This window comes from Pipra filicauda, unplaced genomic scaffold, assembly GCF_003945595.2.
Source record: "Pipra filicauda isolate LSUMZ 115617 unplaced genomic scaffold, ASM394559v2 scaffold69_size3009148_pilon, whole genome shotgun sequence".
Classification (NCBI taxonomy): Eukaryota; Metazoa; Chordata; class Aves; order Passeriformes; family Pipridae; genus Pipra; species Pipra filicauda.
This window is the reverse complement of record NW_024104864.1, coordinates 600,941-616,148: the sequence shown is the minus strand read 5'-3', so window position 1 is coordinate 616,148 and position 15,208 is coordinate 600,941. Positions and strand designations below refer to the sequence as shown.

Below are 15,208 nucleotides of genomic sequence, written 5' to 3'. Positions count from 1 at the left end.
TTTTAAGAGGCTGTATCATTCTCTGTGCAATGTCACACTGAGATCCAGCAGAAAAGTTGCATAGTTTCTAGTGAGAGCTTTGTTTATATCAGGTCAAGAAAAGAAAAAAATTGACCCTTGCACAATTTTACACAAATTCTGTAAATGTAAGAAATGGGATGTCTGGGCCTCCATGAGGGTTAAAGCATGGTAGGTATTTTAGAAAGTTTTTGGAAGGAAGATGGTGAGTGGGATGCTGACGTACTTGTGTGCAGCAGGTACGAAAAGGATACTGGACAACTCTATATAGCTGTTACTGCTGTTGGTTGAAAGCTTCCTGTTTGTCTTCTACAGAAGAGTCACAGCAGGTCATCCTCACCTACCGTGGTGTCCCCAGTATTACTGCTACACCACTGTTTATGCTCTAGAAGATGCCAGAGGAAGGACCTTCTTTGTTATAATGAATCATTGGCATTGTGTTCCAGAGTATTTTCTAGCTCAGGAATTTACCTAACTGAAGAGTGAAATTAATAACTTCCTTTTTTCCACTTTCTTTGATGTCACTGCAAAAGTTTTTTTGGTAGTACAGAAAGGTAGGAGAAATTGCAGTGGTGCTTTTGAGAATGCTTCCCCTAATGTAGTTCTACATTTCTATTCATAGCAGTTCAGTTTTGTCTCACAGATCTTACATAAAGTATCTTTCTCCTAGGTGTTCCCAATCTTGATATCCCAAATCCTGATTTTATCAAATATCAGCTTATCTTGGAGAAAGGGGCCTTTATAATATGGATTGTTTTGCAGAGGCCTAAAGGTAGACAAGTTGTTGTTGGGATCATCTAGCAAGTATATGGCAATGGTATGAAAAACAGAACCTGGATCCCAAGGTTTTTATTGTAGTGCTTTGGCTATAAGATCATTCTTCCCTCTTTGCAGAGAAGGTCAAGAGACAGAAAGTTTTTAGTTTCCCCATAACTCTTGCAGATGAACTTTGTTCTGCTTCAGTCAGTAGGATTTATTTCTTCACTTAATTAAGGCGCCACTGGAGACCCAGTTCCGTGTTTCACTTCACCCTTAACAGAAAGCATCTTTCTGAGTGGATCACACTCACCCTGTGCAAAGCTTGACTTGTCTCCTTCCCACATGGCAACCTGTCAAGATGGTACAGCTCTTAGGAGCTGTACAGCTCTGTATTGCACCTGGCCTAATCATTGCACAGATAAGATTGTACTGTCTAAGACCATGATGAGTTCTTTAAGGTTGCCATAAAGCATTGCTTCATCCTTGCCACGGAGACAGTGTTATTCCAGAGCACTATTAGTAGAAGAGGTGATTAGTGTGTCTTTAAGTGAATGGTACCAATGGGAATGGTATGTTAGGCAGGGCAGCTGCAAACTTGGCCTGAAACACGACTACCCTCGAAACCCTATCTCTACTCCACTGACCCGTGCAGGCTGACCTCATACTGTGTTGAGTGACCACGTGGGTTGCGTCAATGCCTGAAATGTAACTGCTTCCTGGCAGCAGGGCAGATCCTGCCTCTGTGACTGATAATGTGTTGCTTGAAGCAGGGGAGAAATTGCATTTATGCATCTTTTCTGTAGCTGACCGTGGAGGACTGAACTCGAAGGCTCCCTCTTATGCCTGTGTTCTGGGTTATCTGAGTTGAAAGTGTCTGCTTTCGTCTTTGTGCTAAATGAAGGTCTGAAGGGGGGGTTCCAAATAGCTATTAAAAAAATTAAAATGTAAGATGATGTTTCCCAAGGATGCTTCCCAACAGAGCATGTTATTTCTGGGGTGCCAGAATCCTCCCTCAACTAGGATTTCCCCACAAAACATGCTTCCAAGTGTTATACTCACAAAGCTTTTGGCAGGGTAGTCTCCTCTTAATGATAGATGAAACTGGGTGCCAGAAGCTTGTTTACTCTGCTTTTATCCCTTCCAATCACAGTTGTCTGGCTGTGCAGAGCTTTACCTCGTGCCCCTTGATCTAAAACATCCCATGGGACAGAGCTCCCTGGAGTAAGGGAAGGCTGTGTGCAGCGCCTGGAAAGCATTAACTGAGAGCCAGTCTCTCTTCTTTTGCTAAGTCCCTGCCACTGCTATGAGCCACAGTTGGGAGAAGGGGGTGACCTTTTTTCCTTTTTTGTGCCGGCTGAAAGTCATTCTCTTGCAGGAGTGCAGTGTGATGAAGAGCCCCATGTGTGGCTGGAGCTCGCCGCGATAAGCTGGTTGTTTTCCCTTCTCCTTTCCCCTCCTCACGCTGCGCTGGGCTTATCTGGATGCCTGAGTTATGTTAAGTAGCGGGTGCATGCTTGCTCTCTGTTCTCCTCTCTGCTTTTGCTCCTTGGATTTCAATTCCAAACATGGTTATCCATTTGGGGTCTCTCTCCATTCCACTGCCAAGAGATACACATTCCACACTCAACACCAGCTCCCTCTGCTGCTCTCTCACAGTCGCTATTCCATTTGCCGGAGCGCAGGCGAGACAGGCAGTGCAACGAGATCTCTGTCCTGTCTGTGAGTTTTCCAGCTAATGGCCTCTACTCTTTTCTCGACTGAACTGTTTTGGCTTCACATTTGCCAGCTTCTTTTCTCACTGTTGTGGCTAAGAAGGGGACCAGCCGACGGTTTGTGAGCCACAAAGAGGAGAAACGAGCCCTTTTGGAATTTTTTGGGTGCATAAACATTCGTCAGCACTTGAACATGTCGCTCTGAAGTGCTGCTGTGGGACCAGAGGAGGAGGAGGAACAGCTACCCAGCAGCTCTGGTTTCAGACCTCTGCAACACCCTTTGTGTATGACAATTCATTTTGAGCGCAGGACGGCTGGGGAGGGAGTGGGGAAGGATGAGCACAAGCAGCCTCTCTTGGGACCAGGCTGTCCTCCAGCCTCCGGTGTGTGATGCCTGGAAGAAGATTATGGAGGAAGCAGCCTACCAGCTGGCCAGCTGCATCGTCCTCCTGGGTTACATGGGGGGAAGTGGCATCTTTGGGTCCCTCTATATCTTTGGCCTCCTGGCCCCGGGCTACTTCTGCTATGCTCTGTGGGGCTGGCTGAGTGCTTGTGGGCTGGATATCTTCATCTGGAACATGCTGCTCGTCCTCATCTGCTTGCTTCAGCTGGCTCACCTGGCTTACCGACTCCGCAGAAACACCATCCCAGAAGAGTTTGACCTCCTCTACAAGACCATGTACCTGCCCTTGCAGGTGCCCCTGGAAGTCTACAAAGAAATCGTGAAGTGCTGTGAAGAGCATGTCCAGTCACTAGTCAGAGACCAGAATTACGCGGTAGAGGGCAAGACGCCCATTGACCGCCTCTCGTTGCTGCTGTCTGGCAGGTAAAGGCTCCCCTGTTTCTGAACAAAGTCTGACAGTAGAGCGCCTTTGGCTTATTGTTTTATTTTTACTCCTGTAGAAACTGGGGTGAGAATTGTTTTCTTCCTCTGAAAGGGATTTGAGATATGCATCAGTTTGTTGGGGAAGGGGGAAATTTGCTTTTGGGGGTTGTTTTAACTTTCTTTTATTTTTTCTAAATTAAGAGTATTTCAGAAAATGGTTTGCAGATTCAAGTTGTGTGCAATGAAGTGGCTTGATCAGCCTTACCTGTGATACTGTTGGGGAATCCTTATCTTTTTCTCCATCATTTTGAAGTGATCTTATTTCTGATGAGAACAGGCTGGCTGTGTGAAAGTGTTTCTCAAGGCAGGAGGGCAGTATGGCTGGACCTGTGGTCTCTGAGGGTACCAGACACACTTCTGTGATATAAACTGCTGTGCACTGAGTATGCTGAGTCCTCAGTTCACCTGGTCCCCCTGTCCAGCAGTGTTCAGGGAGAGGTTCCATCCCTGTTTCTAACACCCCAACCCTCAGGGCTTTGACATTTTTCACTTTGAGGGTCATTTCATCAAAAGAGAGAGTACTCTCCTGTGGTGGATCCTGCCTCTTTCTTTCCCTGTGATGTCATGCATTCATGATGTTCCTTCCTCTGGACCACCAAGGGGAACCTTGGGGACCTCTAGACAGTCAGACTGGAGATTTGATTGAGTGAACTGTGCTGATCAAGTACTGGCATTTGTTCACCTGAGATGCTGTGTCATCAGCATATTCACTTAATGATTTGCAAAATCCAGATGCATACAAATGGTAATGGTGTTGGCTTCCCAGCTGCTGTCAGGCATTTGGCATTAATGTTAAATGAGAGTGGGAAAGGAAGAAGATCTGTAAATGCGAGCAGTGCTGAACCACAGGAGGTATGTCTCACAAGGATTTTCCTCTGGGAAGACAAACCCAGCAGCACCTGAGGCTCAGGTTTTACTGCAGTGGCCCATCCTCTCTGGTGAGGGAGTGTGCAAAGAAGGGCAGACCTTGCTTTTTTTTGATGTTACTCCCTTTTCTAGAATGTGTTGAGAACATCCTGGGACTATCAGGATGCTGAATGGCAAAGCACTGGAAGGAAATTTGTGTTTCTATTAGTGTTTTTCCATCTCTGCTGAGCAGCTTGCTCTGAAGTTTACTGTATCTGCAGATAATGTTACTGAGGAAGAATCTCTGCTGCCTTGACATACACTGGATAATCCAGTGCTGCTCTGTGGGCACGGAAGTGCTGCAACAGACAGTATGGTCGGGTAGTTGTTCTGCTCTGTTTTGCAGTGGGAAGTATGCATCTTGGCTGATATACAATGCTCCATGGACATGGGCCTGGATTTGCATTTCCCGGTACTCACTCTATTGCCTTGTGAGGTCCTTGCTGACCCAGCAGAGCAACTGCTAGTATTATGGTGCTTCCTCTTAAACTGAACAAGTGGGGTCTTGGAAATGCAGAATATGCCTGGATCAGGAAATATGCCTTGCTGCCACAACCCTTCCAGGCAACATTCCCAGCTCTCTGAAAGCCAACAGTGAGCTGAGCCTTGTAACTCCTGAAAGCAAGAATTGACTTCTTACAGTGGGGGTGCATGATGACAGGGAGGCAAGAGGCCCCAAATCTGGTGATGCAGAACTATGAACAGAACTCCAAAGTGCCCTGCCATTGCCCTTGCCTCAGGCCTGTGTCTTTCTCTACTCCCACATCAGAGCTGAGCGCATGCTTGACCTTGGCACTAGCAAGCAATTGTAGCAAAAGTAGGGGAAAGGGATACTTAGGAGGCCGAGAGAAATTGAGAGGTAATGTGCAGCAAACTATGAGCTCACAGAGTGATCTGTCAGTAATGATGGCCAGCGCAATTTTTGGGGTTTCTGGGTGTAACAGCTTCCCAACATCGAGATAGGGAATGCCCTCATGCAACCCTGGGGGCAGGAAGAAGATGCAAATACAAAGAGCCACAAGCTGACTAAGAAGTACCTAGAAAGCAGCAGTAGTCTTGTGGGCTGAGAAGTCCTGGTTTAGGACCAAGCATTGCACCTGTGAGGGCTGTCTTTGTAGCAAGAAACAGAAAACAGATGGAGTATGGGGAAGTGGCAGCAAATAGTTTCCCCCAGAGAAAGGAGAGACAAGCCCCATGACTGGAGCACCTGCAGCTGTCCCAGGAGGTATGAGACATGCGTGAGACAAGAATTTATTTCCTCCCTAGTGGGACAGACTGTGTAAGCTGATCAGGTTTTTGTGACATCTGTTTTGTGGCCTAAGCCCATGTACCTTACCTGTCCCCTCTGCAGGATCCGAGTGTGCCAGGATGGACAATTCCTTCACTACGTCTTTCCTTACCAGTTCCTGGACTCTCCAGAATGGGAGTCACTGCGACCCTCTGAGGAAGGAACTTTCCAGGTAATCCCCTTGCATCCCCACAGCAGCCCAGCTTCGCTACTTGCTGGTTCATTGTGTGTCTGAGAAGGCGATGGAGCAGCCTCATTATGCCATTCAAAACAAACTGGGAATGCTTCCTTCCCTTTACTAGTGGTTTATCCAGCACAGAATGGTGTGATCAGCTGTGTTACATTTTTTTCTACCTTCCTCTGAAGACCTCAGTGTGTGTTCCCAGTATCAGCTGATAGCAAGGAGAGCGAAGCATGGTGCTTCTTCCAGTTTAGCAGGGAGTCGAGGTATCGGATTGCTGGCTCTCTTCCATTGTAGCATTCCCTGGTACCTGTATTGATTCATTTGCTCTGCGCACTGCTAGCGGGATGCATCGTCCTAGCATCAGCTGTGGCGATGTGCAGCAGTGATGCAAATCCATAAATATCCCGTTCCTCACAGAAGTTTCTGATGGTCATGTGTTTGGGGTGGAGAAGCAGAAAGGATGATTCACACCCGAATATGGTCCTTTCTGAGCAAAAGAATCCCTTGCTGAGAGGCCAGAGCAATTCTTACTTGCAGCAACTAAAAGGATTTTGGTCTTGCTGTCAACACCCCACAGTGTTTGTTTGGCTTTCCTTCTGGAGAATATTACTTAGGTCTACATCCCTCTGACCTTAACTCACATCCCAGGACAGCTTGATACCTGTCAGGATGTCAATCTAGTTTATGTCAATCAGTGCATATGAGGAGGGATTTTGCTAATCACTTGGGAGCATGGGACAGTCATGAGGGCCTGATGATGCTTTCTCATGAGGGCAGCCACAAGCAGACTTGGTTAAACCAGCACAGCTCTCCAAATCTGCTTTCCTAGCGTCTGAATTTGTTTCATGTGTGAAGGAGTCATAGTGATCACTCCTGAAAGCTGTGCCATCACCAGTGGATACGGTCTTGCAAGAGGAAAAGTTGCAGGAGATGGCTGACTGTGTCTGTGGCACAGGGCTACAGTTTGTGAGCAGAAATAGGGATGTCATGCCAAGGCAGTGAGGTAGAGAAAACAACAGCATAGTGGTGCTATGGATGATGGTATCTCATGTTTTGCACAGGTCTTCAGTCTGGCAGCAGACTGCTGCTAGCTGCTGGGCTGTATTTGCCTAAGAGTCCAGCAGAGAGAATGATGGCTGCCCGGTGCTCCAGGCAGGGAAATGGCTGTCTGGATGGCATGCAACTGGCAAAGACATCTGCAGCATTTTCTGAGCTAACTTCTGTGGAACTGAATGTTCCCAGACCTCCTGAGGGTCTTTATCTGTGTGTGTGAGACAGCTTTGGAGCAAGCTGGTGCCTGGCTGCACCAGCCCTGCCAGCACCACGCCCTTGGCACTTCTTGCCAAGAGGCAAGACAGGGCTGGTCAGGGAGGTCAGCTGTGCCTGGCACCAGGATGGGGGGTAGAGTCCTAGGTGGGGAGGGGCTGCAGCCATATGCTGGAAATGCCTAAAACCTGCATCTGCTTACTGAGGAGCATGAAGAAGTAGCAGCCTGTGTGAGGTCAGCATTCAGCAGGTGAGACTTGACTAGTCCATGTACCTGGCAGGACCTTACTCTTGATGGCCATGCTTAGCCATGGTGGTGTGCTACTTTCGGCAACTGTTAAACCCACTAGTTCCTCTTACCTGAGTAGTTACTCTGTGGCTTATCTCAACCTTATTCCTAGCATCACAATATTTCTGTTAAAAAGTGCATGTTTGGCTCTGGGACTTTGCTGGAGGAAGGCATGGAAGGTTTTTCTTGCCCACGTTTTTCCCATTGCTCTCTGGAGTTTCAATCCTGAGCCCACTAAAAACTGGCAGAAGCATGACTTGGTCTACAAGGGGAGCTGGTTTTCTTAAGCTTTCTGCTTTGGCTGTGTCTTCTTCCTGCAGGGGTGCTGAGTCCCAGTACCTGAAGGAGTTGGGTTTCAGGGCTGGCACTTTCCCCCAGAAGGCTAAATTACAGGCTCTGCTGATGCTGGAGCACTTGTGTCGGGAGGGATTCATAAGTGAAATCTGTCTTACTGTCCTGGGTAGGTGGCAGGTTTGCTTATTATATCTCACTTAATCCCTCACAAGAAGCAGAGGCTTTCGACTGCTGTGCCAGAAGTTGGTTAGGAAAATGAGATTCTGGTCATTTCAATTTCCATATGACCCTTCCTCTTGCTTGCCTGGCTTGGGAAAGTTCTCAGGTTTTATCTCCTATATTTCTTTCATAAGGCAGCTGTTTGCATGGCAATGGCATTAAATATCAAACCCAAGGACACACACATGCAGCCAAGCCGTGTTCAGCTTCCCAGTGGCCCTCTGCCATGGCGGCTGACCAAGGAGACCCCTGGATACAGAGTGAAAGGGAGCCCCCAGGATATTTTGGCTCTGGCTTGTTCACATGCCAGTGTCTCCATTACACTCGGATGTTCTTCTTTCACCCGAGGCAGTTTGACCCTTCCTGCATTTCTTGTCTTTATTATTATTATTTATTGTAATATACACTCACATATTATATAATGTTTTTTATTGGAATTAGTCTGGGCCTACCACTAGAGGGGAAAAGCTCTCTGTTTACATTGGCAAAACCCAAAGCAAAATGAAATGTTCTCTAAAATCAACCCAGTAAAAGCTCTTGAGTTCTCTACATAGACACAAACACAATAAAACCTTTTTACTTTCTCTCTCACTGAGTAGTGCTGCAATGTCTTTCAAGGCCATTCAGCCCTACAGAGTCCAGCAGAGCTGGTGAGACAGGATGTCCTTCTGACAGAGGGTGACCAGGCAAGCCTTCCAGGTGGCCCTTCCAGCACCCAGGGCCTTCTTGGAGCAGGGGCTGTGCAACCCAGCAGCAGGATGTGTCAGCAGCCTGCCACAGGGCTACTCGCTGGCAACTTGAACTGTCTGGGCATGCAAAAACATCCCCTCTGTAGCGCGTCTGTAAAGGTATAAAGATGTCTGTGCTACCCTGTTCATTTCAGCTACATCGCTCAGATGTCAAACGGGGGGCATCATCAGAAGGCAAAAGGGTGAAACATAGCCAGCCACATGACTAGGTTAAACAAGGACATGGTACTAATTGCATTGGAAAATGGGTTCTTTGGCTCCCTGGGGAGAGGAAACATCAGCAGGTAAGGATTTATCTAATTGTTCAGCTTGGATGATCTGGCTCTCCAGCCCTGCCATCAACAGGGAGAACAGGCATCAAAAGGGCAGAGAGCCTTTCCTGGAGTGAGGCACATGGCCCCAAGGTTTGTGACCGCTTCCGAGGTCTGGGACTTACTCCACTCTCTCCCTGCCCCACAGGTCACGCTAACAGCTGAGACCGATTGCAGCTTCATCACCTGGCCGAGGCAGAAGCTGTATCTCCTGCTGAGGAAGGACCGCTACATTGCCCGGCTCTTCTCCTCCCACCTGGGCTATGACATCTCAGAGAAGCTCTACTCCCTCAACGAGAAGCTCTTCTCCAAGTTTGGCCTGCGCTTTGACATCCGCTTGCCCAGCCTCTACCACGTCCTTGGGCCAGCTTCCTCTGAGGGGGAGTCGGAGGACTGCGAGGAGCTGCTGCCTGCCTCTGGCCAGGCCAGTGTCTCTGAGCCCCCTCCGCAGCCGCCACCACCGCCACCACCGGCCCCGCGCCCCCGGGCATCCCGGCCTGACAGTGAGCTGCTGGGTGAGGACTCCACCAGTCTTGTCTTGGAAGATTTTGCTGAGTTGCCAGGGTCTTTTATGGACTATGTGAGCGAAGGGGAGTATATGAAGTGAGGGCACTCCTGGTACGGGCACACCTCACCCTGTGTGGGACCCTCGCGTAAGTACCCACTTGCGGAAGCAAGTCTTTCCCGTGATGCAACTGCCTGGGCAGAGCAGTGGCCCCCAGCCTCTCGCCCTCATTTGCCATGGGTTTGCTCCTCCGCAGTGTTTTTTTGCCTGCTGCCACAAGGAATCCCAGAAGGTGGGCTCCAGCTGTGTGATTTTCTTAAGGAAAAGCAGCAGGGTAAAGTCTTGACACCAGGCACCAGCTGTACTCTGGGGAGAGGGGTCAGTAACCTGGCTGTAGGAAGGTCTTGCCTGGCCAGTTCTCTCCCCATCCCTCAGGAGAGGCAGAGAAACTGAAATGTGTCCAGGTTGGCAGGTGGTACATGAGTGTTCGCAGAGAACCCAGAGGGCTCAGCCTACTCACTATGAGGTAGAGCTGTGCCAGGAGATACTCCAGTATTGATCTAAGAAACAACCTCTGCAGGTGAGAGAACAGACATCCCAGGAGATGCTAATGGGGATAGAAACAGCTTTAGGGTTTACGGCAGATTGATATTGAGAAGTTGCTGTACACCCTGCAAGTGCTCAATCTGGGCAGATGGAGAAAGCTCAGAGTCCTTCTTCTCCCTGCCCACCACTCTCATCCTAGCATTTGCTCCATCCTCCTTGTTTTGATTGAACTTCATCTCTGCCAGATCAGTAAGGAATTGAAAAGTCTGCCCTGTGTGGTGTAAGTCTTGCCTCCAGTCACCCTGGGTGGACTGACAGGCTAAACATTGTTTGAACATGCCTCAAAGTCTGCTTTCTGGTGAGTGGGAATGAGATGCTCTTTTCCAACATGCCAGCTCCTTACTCCACAAGGGAAAAAAACTTCCTATGCCTGGTGGATGTTGGGGGAGAGGAGCAGTACAGGCAAACAAAAATAGACAGGAGAGTGGCTCATGTTTGAAATTCAGATCCAAGTGGCCAAGAGAGAAATTCCACACTGAGCTACTTATAGCGAGCCACTGCATGCCAGCTGCTACACACCAGCTGCAGACCCCAAAACGTGCATTCCTGCTGCTGCCCCATAATAATCCAGCTGACAGACACCAAGCTTGGGACTGGGATTTTTGTCCTAGAAGGGAGCACTCCACAGGTCCCAGTTGGGTCTGCATGGCAAGACTGGGCTGCAGCTGGGGAGACTGTCTTCCACCAGGCAGCCTTGAACACAGTGCACCCTTGCACCCTGGTCTTCTCTGCACCCGTTTGGGTCTACTTCTGTCTGGGCTGTGGACTCAGTGTCAGGGAGCACAAAGCAGGGCACACTGACCCCTGGCACGAGCCCTGACAAGTCTGCAGAATTCTTGGTGTTCTGCATGGAGTGTCTGTCCAGATCAGACAGCACTTGCTATTTGCAGTAGGCTTCTGGTGGAAGAGGCCTTATTTTGCTGTTCCATCCAGTAGCTCTTCTTAGTTTTGAAAACAGTGGAACTGTAGGATTTCTCTGTTTTGTACAGTTCTGCTTTGAGTTCAGTCACATGCCAGTTCCTGTACTGCTTCCATGATTCCAAACTTAAAATCTGGTATATAAAGAAAGTGGCCAGGGAAAGAACAAGTATATTTCATTTTGCCTCAATCAGGTAAAGAGTCAGCAAGACTTTTGTTTAAGGTTTTGTTGTTGGGATTGTTTGTTTATTTGTTTTGTGCAGTTGATTGTTTTTTAAGGAGGCACAGAGAGAAAAATTTTAAAAATCCACATTTTTCCTAGGAATGTGAAATCTCTGATTTTGCTGGTAGGCTGCTGGAGATATGAATTTGCAGCTTTTTCAGTCCTTCCATGGAGAGGCAGGAACACTGAATCTCTTATGAGACAGCCATCCTCCTAGCTGTCAGGAATGTCTGTTGAATACATGCAATCACAAATGAATGCAGATAGTGTTATAAATGTGGTGAAGTCATTTTGCCTGTGCTTTGCTTGTATTTTGCCTTCTCAGAAGAGGGATATCCTTTCACAGGTAATTGGTAGAATTCTCCTAGTTGATCAAACTCAATAAAACTAGAATTTCAAATGCAATTAAAAAAGGAAAGAGGCAAGGAACACCATAGCTTTTCATTAAAAAAAAAGTCAATTCTATGAACTCAAAAAATGAGTCAATACTATGAACATGCACACGAGAGGTGTGTGTGTTGGGGAAAGCTTGTGCAACACAGCATGAAGCTATTTTTCCTTCACACAGTCCTTTTAAAACATGCTGTAAGCTGGAAGCTTTTGTCTTTCTAGATCTTGTGACTAAGACAGTATCAAGGAGTGCTGATATTTGCAGTAGAGACCTGCAATAAAAGTGCAGATGTTTAGAGGGTGGTATTTGGTGTGGGAGGGGAGGATGATCTTCCTTGTCTGTCAGTCTGGAGACAATAGCCAGTGTGGTATTTTAATTTTTAAGGTAATTAGACAAGGAAAGAGAAATGCCATTTAGTGTGTTCATAATGGTGGAATGAGCACTTTCCTGTTACCCTGCTCACCAGTGGTGTATCCTACTCGCATCACATCGTAGCACAACAGCTATTGTCACATCTGGACAGTATTCCACAGTGACTCGAGCACCTCACCACAAAAACTAGTGATACAGTGGGGCTGCAGTTTTTCCTTCTGGCCAGACACTTGTCATAGCTCAGCAAATAATCCGAGCATGGCTCAGGGAAAGCACTTTCATAACTTTTCCCTTGGAAGTGGTAAAAACATCCATAATAAACAGGAATATTCCCTGCAGTGTCACTGTTCAAAGTAAGCAATAGCTGCAGTTCCTGATGCCAGAGCTCCCCTGGGGCTTTCTCCTGGTCTGTGCTTTCATTTCCTTCCCCAGCAACTTCCAACATGGAAATCACTTCCCAGCTCTCTAAATTCCCCATACTGAAGTGCTTCTATGGGTCATGTTCCTTTTCTGTCATTACAACAGCCACCTTGCAATACCACAGTGCAGGAGGGCAATTCTTGAATGCCCAAAGCGCTACCAAGGTCATACAGAAGAAAATATTCCTGGGAGATATATTAGCCTACTATTCTTATCATCTAGTTCCTTGAAAGAGTTTCTAGTTTGCTTAAGAGTAAGACAGACTGTAATATCCCACTGATGAACACATTCTTTCTCTGAGGAGGAAGCTTTTAGGAGCTTTAAAGGAGGCAGTTTAAAGGAGGCAGTTTCCAAGGTTCTATTCAAAACTTGCTTTAACAGTGTACTGGTGTATAGCTCAGTGCTACAGAGCAAACAAAGCTTTATTTCTTGCATGGAAATTCAAACAACCAAAACGCTCTTGATTTTTCTCCTCTTCATATTGCATTTGTTCGAGTTTGCTGCTTGCAAGATATGTAGCTGTTGCTACCTGGTTTTATACAATTACATCCTGGGGCTTCCTTTCTATTTGGTGGATAAGGTGGGTGGATGGATGCTTGATGGCCTGTAGCTTGGTATCTAAGTTAGTAGGAAACATTTTATACCTACTTTGAGAGCAAAATCAAAGGAGCTGCGGACTTTGTTTCACTGATATCACAAAAGGTGCTTTGGAGGGGTTTGTTTTTGCCATCTCAGAATGGGTGCATAACCCCGTTTTCTGGTTTATCACATGTTGAAGAATTACATACTTTTGCATGCTCATTCAGGAGGGGAGGGGGGAAGGACAGATAACAGTGTGTTCTGCGAGGTTTGTTTGAAAAAGTTTGAAAGTAAGATTTATTCCTGTAATAGTAATGGTGTTCTCTTTCTCTCTCTCTCCCCCACCTCTCTGTTCTCATTTTCCTTCCTCCTCCTCTGCTTTCCTTCTGCAGCCTCTGGAAACCTTCTCCGGAGTTCTCCTCACCCTCTCTGCAAAGGACGAGCCCCTCTGGCTCCCACTCAGACTCCTGAACTCTAGGGAACAACAGGCTGTTTTGATCCCGAAGCCTCTGCAAGGGCACAGATGCTCACACAGGTTTTTGGTCAGAGACACACTCTTTAGCACGCAGAGATGTCTGCCAGCAGACATTTACACTCAGGAGCACATGAAGCACATGCTTAAGACTGCAGTGTGACACTCCAGCACCTCCCACCCCATGGTTGTTCACCAGAGCTGCCTTCCCCAGTGTGCTTCCATGGTTTGTTTTTTAGCCCTCCCTCTCTGAGGTGTGTCGGCAGCTCTGCTACCAAGGTGCAGAATCTGTGTTCCCTTTGATTAATGATTCCCATTAAAGTCAGAAATGAAACTACTGGTGTTTGAAGATTTGAAGAGGGAGGTAACAGTGGGAGGGAGGATTTGAAGAGAAAGATCCCTTGAGGTGATCTCAAGGCACTGAGTGGAAAGGGCAAGGGGAAATTGGCTGCCTGGTGGCTTTGTTAGTGTGCTTGCAATGGAGAGTTTGATGATACGCATCTCACTGGGAATCCACTCTTGTAAGACCAGAAATTACTTTTCCAGGAGTTAGGATTTATCATTTATGAAAAGCACCACTTCTCAAAGAAGTTGGTGAAAAAAGGAAAGGTTGTTTGTTTGCCTTAAATCATTTGGAATAAGAAAGGGGAGGAATTGGGACTGGGAACAGGTGTAGGCAAGAAGGAGAGCAGGAACCCTTTTATTTTTTTTTGTGCTCAAAGGGGAATCACCTCCGGTTGCACACATGCCAAGTGAAGAAACGAATGAATACAAAATATCTGTGGGGAGAACAACCACTGGTAGGAAGTACAATATCTTAATGAAAATCGTGTGGAGATGGAAGGCCTCTTCCAAGTTCAGCTGCAACAGGATTTGTATGATGAGCTTCCCCAGCCATTTCCTCAGCCAGGGAATTGGAGATGGAAGTACGGGTGGAGGACCAAGGTGCAACCAAGCTGTGCAGTGAGGAGCCTCTCCAGGGCAGATATTTGGGGAAAGAGCAAGGAGCATCCACCCATACCTCCCTCAGCACAGGGCAGGGCATTCTTCAGTGCCTCTTGGCACAGACACGCAGGGACACAGCCATTCTGCCCGTGGGGCTGGCTTTGTGTTAGCCCTGGGCTGGTGGAGGCAGCCCCACCCACCTTGCCCTGCTCACACAGGGGCTGTGGCCCAGAGGCCACAGATGCGTGGGATCCATGGTGTACACAGCTCCTTGCACTGCTCGCCTTTGCTGTCACACCAGGGCAGAGGAATGGGGCTGCCCCAGGCCAGGGAATCATCCTGCTGATGGTTGTCCCCATGCTCTGTTGATACATTTGTGTTCAGCCTGACCCCACTGCCCTTCACAGCTAGGAAGTGTCTCTGGCAGATTGACATGAGAGCTGCTGGGGTCTCTTCTGCAAAGGAACTGAAATGCACAATGAAACTGGGGCCACCTGTCGTGGTGCTTTATACACTTGCCTGAAGCAGTGGACCGGAATTAGACACTGCCCTTCACAGCTGCCTGCTGAGCTTATATTCCAGTCTTCAACAAGAAGCTCCCTGGAAACTCTTCAATCATGGAACCAGCTAACATGGATCTCTATCAGGTTGGCAGAGCCCAGCTCTGTCCCTCTCCTGAGTGTGTGTTGGAGATGGTGTTTGCTAGCTGGCCTTCCAAACAGCCACATGCCAGGGCCCAAAAGCTTGGACGCGAGCTGAAAGCAGGAGCTAACCCTGCTGTGATGCTGTTTAGTGAAGCAGTAGTGACAGCTCACGACAAATGACTTGAGGCTTCTTCATGGCAGAAGTGCCTTTAGCATGACCCTCTCTCCTGATCATGGAGTTCCTGGTGCACT

At 47.7% G+C, this 15,208-nt stretch overlaps 1 protein-coding gene across 3 annotated transcripts; it reads left to right on the top strand.

The window, feature by feature from the left end:
* The first annotated feature begins 2,503 nt into the window (after positions 1 to 2,503).
* Positions 2,504 to 13,458, top strand: POPDC2 (popeye domain containing 2). Of its 3 annotated transcripts, none has more exons than XM_039388923.1 (4): positions 2,504 to 3,315; positions 5,633 to 5,741; positions 9,030 to 9,396; positions 13,288 to 13,458. In XM_039388923.1, the coding sequence occupies exons 1-4, from the start codon at positions 2,825 to 2,827 to the stop codon at positions 13,371 to 13,373; spliced, it is 1,053 nt and encodes a 350-aa protein (XP_039244857.1). In that variant the 5' UTR covers positions 2,504 to 2,824; the 3' UTR covers positions 13,374 to 13,458. The 3 variants fall into 3 exon arrangements, with proteins under 3 accessions (XP_039244857.1, XP_039244858.1, XP_027586101.2); XM_039388924.1 differs by having other exon boundaries at positions 9,030 to 9,469; positions 13,286 to 13,458; XM_027730300.2 differs by having other exon boundaries at positions 9,030 to 9,534; positions 13,288 to 13,374.
* The last annotated feature ends 1,750 nt before the right edge of the window (positions 13,459 to 15,208 follow it).

Bases quoted from the DNA above. Each gene is read 5' to 3' on its own strand.
- POPDC2 (XM_039388924.1), top strand. From the start codon at position 2,825: ATGAGCACAAGCAGCCTCTCTTGGGACCAGGCTGTCCTCCAGCCTCCG. The intron at 3,316-5,632 runs GTAAAGGCTCCC...TCCCCTCTGCAG, and splicing joins TCGTTGCTGCTGTCTGGCAG to GATCCGAGTGTGCCAGGATG. The intron at 9,470-13,285 runs AGGGGAGTATAT...CTTTCCTTCTGC, and splicing joins TTTATGGACTATGTGAGCGA to AGCCTCTGGAAACCTTCTCC.